Genomic DNA, 15568 nt, shown 5'->3' with positions numbered 1-15568 from the left:
AATAAATCTAGGAGCTTTTACAGATGATCATAGTTATGTGTATGCCATCTGTCTTATTGTAGCTTGGCACAAAGTGAGTCTGTCATTTGTAAATTATGAGCCACCAACTTCCCTGTCTCTTCCCTAAATTTGCACAATTTGGGAGTCTCACTAACAGCTGGGGACCTTTTATAAGGAACATTTATGATTTGCAACCAGATGAATAAGTACAAAGGATAGTAAAACTGTCCTTTGCTTGTGAATAAATGCTATTACTWAAGAAATGCAAGCTCTTTGAGTGTTAATATCTTTTTAGACAGCAAGATAGAGCTGGGATTTGTGTTGTGTAGACCACATCATTTATCTAAATTGGAATTTCTCTACTTTAAAATTTTTGTTTAGCTGAAACAAAAATTCCCCAAACTCCTTAAGATACACGTTTTAATATATGAAAGAATTATTTTGTATTTAAGCTTAATTTAAAAAGATCATAATGCTTCCACACAACAATCTTTATTGTGCTATACAATGATTTTTTTTTTCTTCTGTTAAAGCAGGAGTACTTTGTCAAATCTTTTACCAGTAGGATTCCACAAGAAATGACGAGGCAGGTTTTTCCCCCTGTAGTTCAATGATCCTTTGATACAAAAAGCGAAAAAAAAAAATCACTCCATATCCATATGCAGTTTATGTTTCAAGTATTTTTTTTTCCTTTTGCATGACATTTGGAAATTAGATGTGCAATAAATACTTACCATAGCACTTCAATGGAACTTACTAACGCGTTACCCAAATTCACAGAATTACTTGACTGCAACGTAATTTAAGCTCACCCTATGCTTTGCAGACATTCTGAACAGATATGGTATGAGCTCTAAACTATGTACAAAGCATTTTTTCTGGCTATTTAATACAGAAGTCGGAGAGAATGCATACTTTTAGCTTGCACTAAGATACTTATGCATACATGTCTCTGCATATGATCACTCAATATTTTAAATGTGTGAAGCAATGCATTCACTAGAAAAACACACACAGATAAAAGACTCGGAATGACCAAACTCCAGGCTGAATCGAGACAATTTCAAGCGTGAATCAGAGGAATCTGGTCATCCTAATTATTCCAAGCCGTATGGGAAACTGGCGAGGCACTTGAGGCAAACTGTAATCAAGATCTCAGGCAGCAGGGTGCAGTGATGAAGAGGCTCTTTACATCTGCAGTTAATATGAAGGCATGAAATTGCAAATTCATGACCCTCAAATGCAGTGTGCTGCAGCCATGAGGTCAGTCTTTTTCTGTCTCCAAGCCCACTCTTGTTGAGAGGAATCATGAGCAATTCTCTCCCATAGGAATATTTGGAACTGAATAATCATTTGAAGAATCCGGAGCGGCAGTTGTATTATAACCTGGCACCATTGTTTAACCTGTCTCTAACAAGGGCCACAACATGTAAATCAAATAAGTGACTGTGGCTCTATACTCGTATCCTTTTCTCCATGTTTTCCTCCATTTCCATAAAGTGTGACCATGCAGGCATAAAACAGAGCACACACAGAGACTTCCAACAAGTAGATTCTATCATTGCCATTGTTTCTTAACCTCTAAATTCAGGTCAATTAAAAATGTCTATCACTCTTTTCAGTCTGGCAATTAAAGGTGTTCTTGAGACAAAACATAACATATCTTGAAGCAAAAGCTTGAGATTTAATTGAGATGGTATGCACTTCCGTTGAGTGTGAAACAACTCAAGTAGAAAATTGAACCGGTGGTTGCTGTTATGTGACAGCATACTGTAGTGGGATGTRAWGACAAATTCAGTGAACTGAAGTTTGTGTTCAAAGATTTAATTGTCAAAAACTAGGTGTTTTCAGACGCTTTATGAAAGGACACATAACCTTCCTTTCATCACCCTCCAATATTAAATCAGACTTAATTTTCCCAGTTAAAGTCAGGTAGAATTCAAAAACTAGTTCCATTTGCTAAAACCTAAAATAATGAGTGGAAACTTTGTAGATTTTTTTCATATACTTTCTTCAAAGTTAGAAGTATACATACATGGACAGTACCATGCTTTTCCCTTCATCAAATTGGAAAAGCTGGAAAGGTCATTCAAATGTTTTGAATGAGTTAATTCATAATATTTTGGTGAATTGGATTTTAAGACACATCTCTAGCACATTGCCTCGTAGTGTATCAAAAACAAAAAAGGAGAACTGTGGTCCTCAACAAATCTGTTTGACCATTGCATGCAGCTTTCAGATGCCTGAATATGCCTGTCCAAAAATGTTCAGTCAGGGGACGGATTCTATTTTTTTTCTTGGGAGACAAGTACGGTACAGCCACAGCCTGAAAGGCCACTCAACAAGGAAGAAGCAATAATTTTAAAGCATCATGAAAAGTCAGAAGGAAATTTATGAATACACTCACGAAGAAAGACCTTAATATTTGGAGACGTGTTGTGGTTTGATKAKAAAATAATTTGTTTGGCCAAATGACTATTAAATTAAAGCAGTGGTTCTTAACTCCCGTGCTCYGGGACCACTGCCCTGCATGTTTCAGGTGTTTTCCTTCTGCCACACACCTGTCTTCAATAAGTGGGTGATTAACAGGCTTCTGTGGCACTTGATGGCATATAGATAAGGTCATGCAATCATTTGAATCAGGTGTACTGAAACAGAGACACATCTAAGATATTCAGGGCAGTTGTCCCTGAGGATTGGAATTGAGAAACACTGAGGAAAAAGAGGGAAGTCTGCAAATATGAGAACACTATTCTTACTGAAGTATGCAGGTGGCAGTTTCATGTTGGTGGGTGATGGAGTTTTGCTGCAAGAGGGACTGGTCCTTTTCACAAAATAGTCAGCAACATAAGGAAAAACCAGAAATATTGAAGCAACATCTAAAACTGTGAAGTTAAATCTCTGGACAAATGGGTCTCATAAATGGAGAATGACCCTAAGAATACTGCTAGATGGCTTAAGGATAAAGTTAATATTATACTGTAGCCATCACAAAGCCCTTATCTCAGCAGTGAAACTTTGTGAGCAAAAACAAAGTGTGTGAGAGTAAGGGAGCCCACTTATCTAATCAGTTACACCAGTTTTCCCAGGGGATATGGAACAAAAGTCTCAAGCATATGGAAAGATAATGTTTGTCCCAGGTCATAAAGTGTACATTTTATCAAATACAAACCAAATATATGTAAACTTAAAAAATACATGTTATGTCATTGTGACTGAATTACATCAGGAGAAGTATGTCTGATTTAATGTTAGAGAGGGAGAAAGGCAAAGGTTAGGTGTCTTTTAATATATGTAGGTGATCTTGTTTCAGTTGCATATACATGCAGTTCAAACTACTGAACATTACTAGACATATGGGTAGAAAACRTACAAGTTTTTGTAAAATATGTCAAAAGACAAAGACAAGGGGTACATATCCAGCAATGGTCAGTAGACCAGGCTCTTTGAAATGTTACAGTACAATGCTTTTGCAATCAAAAGTTTTGAGGGACGAGGAGAAAACAGGATTTTTTTCGTGGGTCATTGGTAGGTCAGGATCACTGGGATACTAGTCATCAGATCTAGTTTAAAAAGCTACCTTCACCATCTGAGTTCAATTTATTTTGAAAATGAAAGTCCCTTTCAAACCTTACACAAATCTATTACTTTCTCTGATGAGAATCAGAACCAATGCGTCCATGAATAATCAAAGATTGGATATGAAATATTTCAGCATGTAGCCATCAAATAACATTTGATACTAATTATACATCTGCACTTGCATCGCATAGTGGTACATCATGAAATTCAGGATCCATTTATGTCTTCCTTTTAAGGCTAATATTGAAACATTTATATTGAATCATCTTGTGATAGTTTACTATAAAAGAACAAGGACCAAGTCGGTTATGCAAACTGATTTTTCAGCCATTGCTTTATAAAAGCTTGCGTATGAAAATTAATTTTCTTCTACAGTACAGCACAGTAAATAGGTTTTAATTTTATCTTCTGATTTGAACCACCATTATACTGAATGTAATTACCTCTGAAGCAGAAAAAAAATGATAGTATAAATAAAACACATGCCAAGGTATACTGTAAGTAAGGGAAGTTGATCAGCAGGGTTGGCTGAGCCCTCGGAGAAATCAAGTCAAGTCCGCTCTGTAGATTTTAGACTGTTGTGAGGAAGAGTGTTAATGTCATTCATGATTTTTGTTTTACCCAGAAAATATTGGCAGTTGCGTATTGGTTACAATGTTCAGAAAGAATGTGTGTAGTGATACAACCTTTCAGTGGGTATATCCCTCCTTGCTTACCCAAAACACATCATGCCAATCGAAGTTTGGAAGTCATATTTTCAAAAAAAAAAAAGGGGAGAAAAAGAAAACAAAGAAAAAATATCTACTTTTGTCAATACTTTTAATTCTACCAGATATGACTTGTCATATTTTTTTGCATACAGTGATTTAAAATAATATAAAAATGCACCAACTTTTTTCCCCCTCAGAATCCTCTGGACTAGATAACATATGAAAATGGCATAGAGCATGTCTTTACAACTTTAACACGGTGAGAGCTGTGCTCACCAAACAGGAAGATCAGCAGGGTATAGTCTAAAATTATGTTCATTTTGCAGATGTAAAAATGACTGAATATAACCACAAAAGGAGTAGTCATTGCAAAACTTTACACAAAACTTAAAAGAACATGCAAAATGAAACAATTACAGTCTTAAAAAAATAGAGTGAATATTAGAATTCTTTAGATTCTTCTTCCGCTATCCCATATTAAATATAGACAGAATGTGTTAACTGCAACCCTTGGCTTTTCAAAAAAATTACCATTGATTTGAATCATTAGCTTTTTTTATGCAATATTCATTTTCCTGGCTATGGTATAAATTTACATACATTCTTTTGATTTACACATAAGTAAAGCAAATGTATTTTTATGAAATATTCAAATACTGTCATTCCTCATTCTTTTCAAACATATTTGCCAGTGCTGTTGATACTGTAAAAGTATTTGACCCTTACATATTTATTTTTGCCTTTTTGTCACACTTAAGCATTTCAAATCAAAATTTGTCTTACTAAAATGAGTCCTCTTATGATCGTCTTTCAGCTGCATGTAATGCACAGTGTGTCAATGCAGCACAAGCATCTAAAAGGTTTCAATAAAAACTGGAAATCTATAATGATAAAATATGTTGTTTAAGAACCTCAAACTACAGTACACCTGTACAGATGTCACAGTTCCTTCATAGGAGCAAACTTTGACAATGGTACTTAGTTTATATTCCATGACGAAATATAATTTTTTTTTCCCAATGGACTTTGAAATATTCATATGATGATGTATCAGAAGAAACCCTTTATCAAAATCTATTATTTTCTAACATGTCTAGGAAAACATTTACAATAAACAATTTTTAATGCAAGTTTCAAAAATAAGTTTAAACATGTCAAGGTAAAAAAAGTCATCCTGTACTATATTTCGAGTTTCGCAAATGGAAACTGTAATCCATGGACACCCATTTATCTTGGTCATAAATGCCCCATCAAGAGCCCTTACATGTCAGCTTGAAATATGAATTCGACTCCCTGTCCCTGAATGCTGTGTGCAGTATATTGACATTTGTGGTGCTTGCGGCCATCTGGCTGAAGGCTTTTGATGTAGATTTTTTTCAAAGACATCTTTGGGGATTGTTCATATAGTCAAGGGATGAGAAGAATATGATGGATATTTTACTATAACAATAGCCTATCTTTGGCATCATATTATTTTTTTGTTTGTGTCTTTTACCTATTTGGTGAATTGTATCACTGTATCACTAAGCTTCACGGAAATACTGATAAAAAATTTGGGACCGGGGGATCTTATAGGTGACTCCATGTCAATCTCAGGTGAATTATCAGGCTGTTACATGAAGCCTGGGTAAAGCTGCAAAGGGCTAAAGAGGCCAAATTGTAACAGATTGCAAACTTAAACCCTTGCCCTTCACCAGGAACAAAAGGATGGACTTTAGCAATGAGGGTGCCAGTCACAGCGTAGTTGATGCTGGGCTTGGTATAGGGTGAGTCCCATCTGCCTCAGTCTGCTATTTTGGAGAAACAAAGAGAAGCTTGCTTTTTTTTTTTTTTTCATCTCAACCAAGCTTTCAAACCGTGTTGGCAAAATGCTCTTTCCAGTCCCCCTTGTCCTCATTATAAACACAAAGCTGTAAGTCCAAGATTGTTTCTACCCTTAGAGAATGTCAGCCTGGGAGAATCACAAAACCCACAGGCAGCAGTGACATATTATATTTCCAATAATAATGGGACATAAGTGAAATAAAGCGCAATTGTGCCGGTACTCTAGTGTATTTAACATGGGCACATTCTTTACTAACAACTTTGCTCGACCCAGAGATGATTTTATGTGGCTGCTTCTAGACAGCATTCTATATTGATTGCCCACCCATACTGACACTGCACAGTTAGGCATAAGTTAAAGCACAAATGTGCTGAGAAGATTGTGGAATCTTATTCYTCCCTCTTCAACATCCRCTGACCAGTCTAAGCACACGGCGATGTGGCTGCACCTTCAACAACAGTGGCATGATTAATGGGTTCTAGGACTGGGAAACTTGTTCTGTATGACACCAGCTTTTCTCTATGTGTGTCATCCTTTTTCTCCTCCTGACATCTACCAGAGTCTCACTCTCTTTGCAGCCATCTACACCACTAGCTGGTTGGCTGGGCGGGAGGATCTGATATGAGCTGACAGCACAGTAATAACCCATGCAAATTGACTGGGTGGGGTGTGAASACAAATGCTAAAAGCACAAAAGTAATGTGATTTAAAAAGCATCTTTGAGCTTTAATCCTCACATGCTGTTGCAGTTGRGGAATAGCTGTTTTGAGAGTAGCAGACTCAGGTATAGGGAACTCATACAATGCATTTCAGCTTGACTCCCCCMACCCCCCACCCTCCWRRGAGTAGTAAACTTTGATTGTTTTTCCAGCCTGCTGTCTCTCTTCACCTCAGCCACAGCCTATAGAACTGTGTGACTTGTCAAAATAAGGAATGAGAAGTTAGCAATTCTTTTATGATTCACTAGGCTTTGGAGAATCTGAAATGAATGGGCTTTTCCCCACCTTCACACCTGCATGTACATGAATTTCAAAAGAGCTGTTTCTAATGCATGTACATCTCRGTGCAAATAAAGCAGCATGTGGTCATGTTGAATTGTATATCTGTATTCTGTTCATACATTTTGCATTGCAAATGTCTTGCCTAGGAGCCTGTAACTGTGGTGCTCAGTCTCTAACACACATACACATCTGGTATCTACTCACACTTGCCTCAAATGCATGTTGACACTCCCATAATTAATAATTTGCATAACAAATGTGTTGCAGTACGAATTATTAAACATTGCAATGGTAGCACCACAATTATAAGGCAGGTCTGGAGTCCAAGCARGAGTGCAATTTAGTACATTGAAAGAGTGATGCATGACTTCCAATGTACTMAATACTCTGTGTACCTTCACATATACATGCTTGTCCTTACGACGGCTGGTGCATATTTCCAGCTGTCATTGRACAAGAGAGTGGGTACATCCTGGACAGATTGCCAGTCCATCACAGGACCACACAGAGACAAGCTGGACACACAACCACCCACTTACATTTAGTAAAGACCAGTTAACCTAACAGTCATGTTTTTTGACTGTGGAAGGAAACCAGAACATCTGGAGAGCATTCTTGCATCCACAAGGATGATATTCAGGCAGAAACACCCAATGGAATATGCAATATACATGCAGAGTAAAATAGTACCTTTTGAAACCATTTGAATTTTATGAATGTTTTGAAATCAAGAGCCATTGAGATTCATTGGAAGCTGTACATGTGTAGTTTCACTTTTATCCTTTCATTTTAATTCTTCTGCGTTTTTTGCCCAAAAGTTTGAAGTGAATCTCTTTTACATTGTAATGACAATGTGCAAAATTAATGCAGTACTTTATTAAAATACAAAGATTGCTGTTGTGTAATGGACATATGAATAAAAGGAGAAAAGGTCAATTATTTATTTGCGTTCAGGAACAATGCTGTGTGCTTTCAGATAAGTCACACACAAAAAGCTAATATGTATGCAATGAATGTTTAAGCAACATCATTCTTACACACCCATTCATTAAATTAGAACATTATTGAAAAGTTAATCTAATTAATTAACTCCATCTGTAAGCAAAACACATTATATAGATTATTATACACAGAATAATGTTTTCAAGCTTTTATTTYTGGTAATTATGATAATTTTCCACTTGTGGCTACTGAAACCCAAATATATAGAAGGAGAATATTAAATCTGACCTATCCTACAACTTTTAGATGCATCCCGTGTGAGCCATTCACCTGAATCAAATGAATGGCTCACAACYAGACATGTGCAGAGCTTAATGGCTGCTGGTGGGGGGATTCAGCCACTTGATTCAGGTTTGTTGGAGAGAGGTTGCATCTTAAAGGTGTGGATGCTCTCCAGACAGAACTGGACCTCAGCATCCCTGCATTAGACAAATTTWAAAAAAATCATTTTCATATATGAATGTGGGCTCACTAAAAAGTGTGTTTAGAACCTGCTAATGGTTATTTTGAAATGTTACTTTTAATCTATTAARCAAGACTCAACGGAACACATTCTTATTTGTTCAATATAACATTACGTCAAACATATTGATATTAAGAATACTAATTGGCAGTATGTTCAAACTTTCAATTAAAGCTGAAGAATATGTTTTAGGTTTTCTAGCACATGTAGATTAAATTTGAGTTTTATATTTCTTAAAAAGGATAGAGGTTTCTTTGAGGCATTGAACAGGCTGTAGATTTCCTCACTTATCCATTAGCAGGTTTTATATTTTCCTTCTCACATTCTCTTTGAAAATTACCAGCATAATAGTGCTTACAGACTTAGAACAAAAACAGGTGTTGGTAAACAGGAGACAGACCAAGAAAAAAATTGACATGAACATCAGTGTTGCTGCTAGGACTGATGGAAATAACTGATGTTTTCAACACTATTCTGAGATTTTCAAACCAGACTCTCCACTGCACAACTATGCGTTCAAATCCATTAACATCACAAAATGGATCAATGGCCAGGGTGCAGCCCAGTTGGAGTCCTCGCACTGGGAATATATGCTTGGATTTTTGCTGATAATGTGGACACAGCTCTCATTTTGGCCATAAAAAACCCTTCCTTTCCCTCTATAAAACAGTTGTTCATTGTCATTATTGCCCAGGAAGGCTGAGAAGTGTGATTCGTCAATAGTCGGAAAAATCTAACTTTTTTTTTTCTTAAAAATTCAGACCATCACCCCAGACTTCCTCTTTATCTGTGTAAGAATGTTTTCTGACAAACCACACCAAAAAATAGGCAAGTAAACGTAAGTCACCTTTTAAACATGATGTAATTCAATGTTCTTTTTATAAAAGGGAAGGAACTAATAAAAAAAATAGAATAAATACATTAATGGAACACATATATTAAAGGAAAATTTGAGCATTTGAGTAATATGTAAAAAACATGATTAAAACTGAAAAACAGATGGTTGAAAATAAACTGGTAAGGTAATCTTTGATCTTTATAGGAATATTGAAGTTGATGTTCTGTGTTGATTTTAAGCAARTCAATGATTTCTGCTCATCCCAAGCTTTCAGGGAGTTGGATGAAGAACTGAGCAACATATCGGTTAAGGATACATGATCCGGAATAGTTCTGGTCCCTGGAGCTATAGTGAGCAATGGACCRAAGGGGGTCCAGACAGACAGGGGGAGCATTTATTGCCCAGAATGGTGCCTTGAGGAAACTGTGATATTTTATTTGCTCAGATTTGTAACTGCCAAATGGCACAAACAAATCCTGGTCTGACAAATAAGATCCTATTTTCTTGTCTTGGCTTTCGATTAGTATGCAATGGTCAATATTTAACCCTTGTGTTTACAAATGGGGTCCAACTGACCCCACACTCGTATCTCTTGTATCATTTGCCTCGCACGCACAAGGGTTAATACGGCCAACTCAGAAGTACATCAATTTTAAGGCAAATTTAAAACCTATACTTGTACCTCGTATGGAGTGTTGAAAAACCTGATTGTAACAGATATTTATTTATTTAAAAATAAAATACATAATCTAAATCAACTTCTTTGGCCAAGAGTGTGTACAACAACAAGGAATTTGATTCCGGTCACACTCGCTCACAACATTTAAAAATAAAGAGAAGAATATGTACATATTTGTAAAAAACACCCAACATATTTTAAAGGCAGGTTAGAATAGGTCAAATATGCTTGTTTTGTTTCACAGTGAAAACTCTATCTACTCAGGCTTTTGTCCCTTCATCAGAGAGACCATTTTTGTGAAGAATTTGTCTTTGTGGTGGTTGTCAATAGGTCTATGCAGCACTGACCTGAAGGTAAAAATGTTCACAGCTTGTGTTGAGGATGTGTGGGTTYTGCAGTGATCTTAGCTGCCCTTTTCCTGACCATACAGCTGTATAAGTTCTGGACAGAGAAAATCTCAGTGCTAAGGATGGTCTCTACAGACCTGAATGTTTGYTGCAGTTCTGCTTTATTCTGTTTTGTGTATAAGCCAAACCACACAGTGACGGAGGAACGCAGTATACTGCCTGAATAATAAGTGTACACGATGACCAGCTGCTCCCCTGAAAGATTGTATTTCTTGAGTTGCTACTGGAAATATAGTATCCGCTGGTCATTCTTCCAAACATTGTCTATGTATGAGGACCAGCTCAGGTCTGAGAAATGCTGGCTTCTAGGAACCAGAAGTGATCCACCGTAGCCATGTTTATTTACAGACATGTTACAGTCCTGGATCAAACCATTTACAGTAGTTTCAGTAGTTTCCAACTTCAGGAATTTCACTGACGGGCTGAGGAGCAGTAATTTGTCAAATTATTTTGATAAACAGCCTTTTCTAGGATCTTTTGTTCAAAATGTTAGGTTAGATATGAGGTGAAATTACTTCTCATGGATGCAAGTTACTTTAGGCTTCTTAATGAAAGTTATTTTAAAAATTATTATTTATTCACTTATAAAAATATGTAGACTTACAAAGAGTAACCAGAAGAAACTTCAAATCAATTCAAGACAAAGAGCTTAATGAGAAAAACAAAACCAAAAATAAAAATATATATATATAAGTTAGATTTAGCAGTGATCAAACACAGTAGCTGCAACACTTAGAAACAACCTCCAGATTTGTTGGGGTTTGAGGAAGGTGGTGGTGGGGAGGCGGGTAACAGAAAAAAGAATAAATTGATATTTATAAAGATATAGACTGGTGAAAGTAAATCAGTGGAGTGACCCTCTCTCTTTGGTCACTTTCCCCCCTCCTCATACCGACATGAAGATTAGTGTTAGTTTGACTATGGTTTTCTTTCTCCACTCTATATGACGACTAACATATGCTGTTGCATCATACTGCACCCTTCTTAATTGAAAAACTGAAATATTTATGTGTTGTTTTCAAATTAGCCTTAAAGTGTGACCATCTTAGTAAATCCAATTCTATTTGAAAACGGAGCTGAATCTCTAACTAGTGGAGAGGAGAGATCTACTGTCTAATGAAGTATGAAAAGCTTAGAATTCATCGTCACAGCCAACCATCTTAATCCTGTACAGGCCTGTTGTGTATGCAAATAGCATGCTACCCACAGTAGGTCTCAGTATTAATCATGTCAAATGTTATACCAGGGCTTATTGCTGTCTCAGGCTTAGTTTCCCATTAGGTGGCCCCCCCTYCCATGGGCTGAATTCAACACGGCACCCTGATCAATGTGCAGCTTTCCTCAACTAGCTTGACAGGCGAGAACAGTTATTTATCTCAGCGTCTATATTTATCATTAAAGTAGAAGTCATCAGTTTAATAAAAAATAATTAACTTACAATGTTATACAAAATGCTGCATATTTATACAAAACCATGTTTTAAATTCATAAATGTTAACACTGTCTAAATAGCTTACATCACGGTTTCCAATTGGACTAAGGGACAATGTTGAGTGCACATTTGCTCGAGTATCTAGAAAGAAAACTTATCCAATTAGAACTGAGGAAATTGATATTGTTTCACATTGTTTATCACTCTATAATGCATTTTATGTATTGGCCTGACTTGACTGCTAGATGAACTGCAGTATGCATAACCTCACTGTTAAATCCTTAAGCATGACAACTCAGAAGCAGACCACTGACAGCTAATCATATGCCACGATGAAGCAGGCTTGTCAGTAAGCTAATGGAGTGTTCTAAGGTTAATTTACAACCATATGAGTTCTATCAATAAGCAATTAAGAGATGTGGAAACACAGAGGCACCCAGGCCGGCAGCTGAATCCCGTTGTAAACCCCCTACCTTCTTTAAATCAATTAATTGCTTTGGCATGTCTGTTTAAAAGTGTTAGATAGATTTACTCATAAAAACGGACACATTAAAAASGCACCACTCCCTCTATGACCTTCTTCTGTCAGCATCGCTGCCTTAAAGCGTGACACTTGTATTCATAAATCGTACCTTCAAAAGATATCCTTATCTCACCTCATGACTACCTTACTATACAGTAGGTTACATGAATTCCTACTGTGATCAGAGCTTGGGCCTTTTGTAGTAAGAAAAATCTCACAGCTTAATTTCAAGTGAAATAATATCCCAGAAAAGCACAAAAGTGTTCYGAGCAGAGGATGAAAGCCTGGTGAAAACAATATCTGAGCAGAGTGAAAACTTACATCTCCATTTCTTACTTTGAGATCTTCCTTTACATGATAGTGATCAAAATGAGTAATTTGCATTTAGTCATTAAATGTCAAAATATTTCTGTTTATTATGAAAGTRCTTACACATGCTYWRGATCAGGAGTCAACAAATCGAAGACAGAGCCATTTTTATCCTTGATTCTAATGAATAGATATTTCAATTGGAGTTATAAAGGGCTTTATAAATAAAATGTATTGTTATTAAATGAATTCATGTCTTAAAGTTAACCAAAAACTGCCTCAGACCRTTAAAATGCTGAACTGCTTGTTTAAAATTTAATCTATTTTGTGTTGCATGAAACATTGTTGTGATTGTTTTGTTTAACATCAAAATCTCTATCAGCCGATTTAATGGAAACAAAAAACAGGCATTTTATTCTGGATAGCAAATGTTTTGTGTTTAGGGAAAATGAAGAAAAGCATATAGTTTGAAGTCTGATTGTAGAGTTCCTATGCCGATATTGAACCAAGCCTAACAAAAACATAAAGCTGTTTATTAAAATGTATCCTAAAAAAAAAAAAATCAACCCTGCTCAGTTCTGCATAATCCTTTATCAAACTTATTAAGAGCCACCGTGAAGCACTCAGGAAGCCACATGATGCTCCAGAGCTGCAGGTTACAAACTCCTGCTGTAGAAGTTAACTAACTGACCACTGGTAAACTATGATATGATGGAAAGGTTATGTCCATGTTTTTATTTTTTTTATCAATGTGACATACGTTATTAAGTTGTTGTTTCACCAATACTTCCCTCTGTCCTTCACAGCTCCTCCAAATAACATATCAGTGCTGGCTGAGAACACTCCAGCCCCCTTCAGTCGATACCAAGCTCAGAATTTTACTCTTGTCTGCACAGCAAAAGGAGGAAAACCAGCCCCATCGGTGAGTTTAAGATGTGTTTTTTTTTATTTATTTTTTTTTTTTACAGAAAAATAAAACCTTTAATTTACCTGTTATTTTTTTCCCATCGGCAGCATTTTTTTTTTCCCATGGAAAAATGTTTGACTGTCAGCTCAATGGTTTCATGGTGTGTAAGAAAAGAAAGGATCCAAAAGCAAAATTCAAAGACTGAAGTGGACTCAAAGCCTTAGAACTCTTCTATTCATCACACACAGAACAAAACTAAAACCACTTAAGAGCAAGTTATCTGTAAAGGCAAGGCCACCTAAGACCACAGATGATCAAGCAGGAGCAGAACAGATAGTAAACTCACAATGGTAGTGCAGAGAGCAAAGGATTCAGGAGATAATACTTCCTTAAGAGCTGATGACAAATGTGCATCAGGTGACCGGCAATAAATTACAGAGTCTGTGCGTGAGGGGAGGGCAGAAAGAAGGACAATTTAAGGGGATTGACAAAGGGAATAATGACACAAGGCCAAATAGTAGCACAGAAACTTGAAGCCTCAATGAATCCATGCAGTARAGTACACATTGCCATGGCAAGCTTTTGATCTCAGTACCTCCCACAGATGTTCAAAGAGTTTCTTTTTTTTCCCTAAACAATGCTTAATTTCATTAGTAATGGTCACATTCAGTAGAGTTGATTTAATGTGGTGATGTGGTCGTGACTAAATGTAAAAKGATCATAAACAATACTCTTGCACTTAAATTTGAAGGRTCAAACTGTACAGCTTTGTGGTGCTACATGTATGCCGTCATGTGCCAGTTTTTTTCCCCTCAACATTCTGGAGAACAAGAAAAGGCCTTACTTATTTGGTGGTATATGAGCTTATGGACACTGCATGAGAGCATCCATTTGCTGTTCATTCTCAACAGACCATTAATCATTGTCCACGGGTATATGGTAATGGACTGCAGGCCCTGAGCATACCTATCTGTTGCAATTATGAGCCCAGTAAGRGGTGAATACAAGGTGAAAATGATTTCCGGTACTTCCTGTTTGATGCCGTGATGAGTGAGGTTCTCCCCTGTTGTGATTTCATGCAGAGTCTTAAGCCATGTAAGCTTACAACTGCTGGATCTTTTTTTTTCTAAAAGATAATGGAGACAAAGATGTCTGACAGCTTGCAGCTGGTCAGCAAGCAAGAACTGTCACTGTGTCATTGGATAAGTTACACTGTTATTAATTAGCTTTGTCGTTCACACAGCAAGCTAATGAATGAGTTGAGAAAGCATTAAAATAAAGAACCTGGCTGCTCAATCCACAATTAGATTGCAGACAATGTATATATAAAACAATAAAAGTTTTAAGATCCACGTTTCACTACAGCTTTAACTGAAGAAAGAAAACATCATTGCCTCAAGTAACATTGCCTTGTTACTTGAGGMWRTGAAAAAATATTTTATTTTGATTTAACCATCATAAGCCAGAAACCAACAATTATGTACTGAAGGTTTTAATAGATTATAAATGTAAAGACTTAGTTTGCTAGCTATAAGTTTAGTTAAAAATATAATAATATATGAATAATGTAAGAAAAAATAGCCTCCAAGTCAAAAAGAAAGAGAAAATAATTTAAAGTGCATTTCAYTGAAACAAATCAACTGTTAACCCAGAAAAGCCCCAGGCTTCAATGGACTGTAATTCAGAAAGTGAATCCCAAAATATCTCAGAAAGTCTAGTTAAATATTTTGCCTAATTTCACCATAGCAAAGGATCATACAGCTGGTTGAAATTTTGAAAGCGACGTGACTGTTAATTAGCTATAGAGCCACRAATCCTTCTTGGTCTAAGAAACACCCTTCAGCTTTTCCCTTTTCTTTCCAAACATCCCAGATGACTAAGGGCAAGTGT

At 36.4% G+C, this 15568-nt stretch overlaps 1 protein-coding gene across 1 annotated transcript in view; it reads left to right on the top strand.

Moving 5' to 3' along the window:
* The window catches only part of igsf21a (immunoglobin superfamily, member 21a), a 209594-nt gene that overhangs the window by 155557 nt on the left and 38469 nt on the right, over positions 1 to 15568 (top strand). Inside the window, exon 5 of the mRNA XM_008409119.2 lies at positions 13578 to 13693. Coding sequence (XP_008407341.1) covers positions 13578 to 13693 — 116 coding nt within the window. The remainder of the gene's footprint in view (positions 1 to 13577; positions 13694 to 15568) is intronic.

This window comes from Poecilia reticulata, linkage group LG5 (assembly GCF_000633615.1).
Source record: "Poecilia reticulata strain Guanapo linkage group LG5, Guppy_female_1.0+MT, whole genome shotgun sequence".
Taxonomy (NCBI): domain Eukaryota; kingdom Metazoa; phylum Chordata; class Actinopteri; order Cyprinodontiformes; family Poeciliidae; genus Poecilia; species Poecilia reticulata.
Note: the sequence above shows the minus strand (reverse complement) of the source record. Positions and strands in the feature narration are given on the sequence as shown.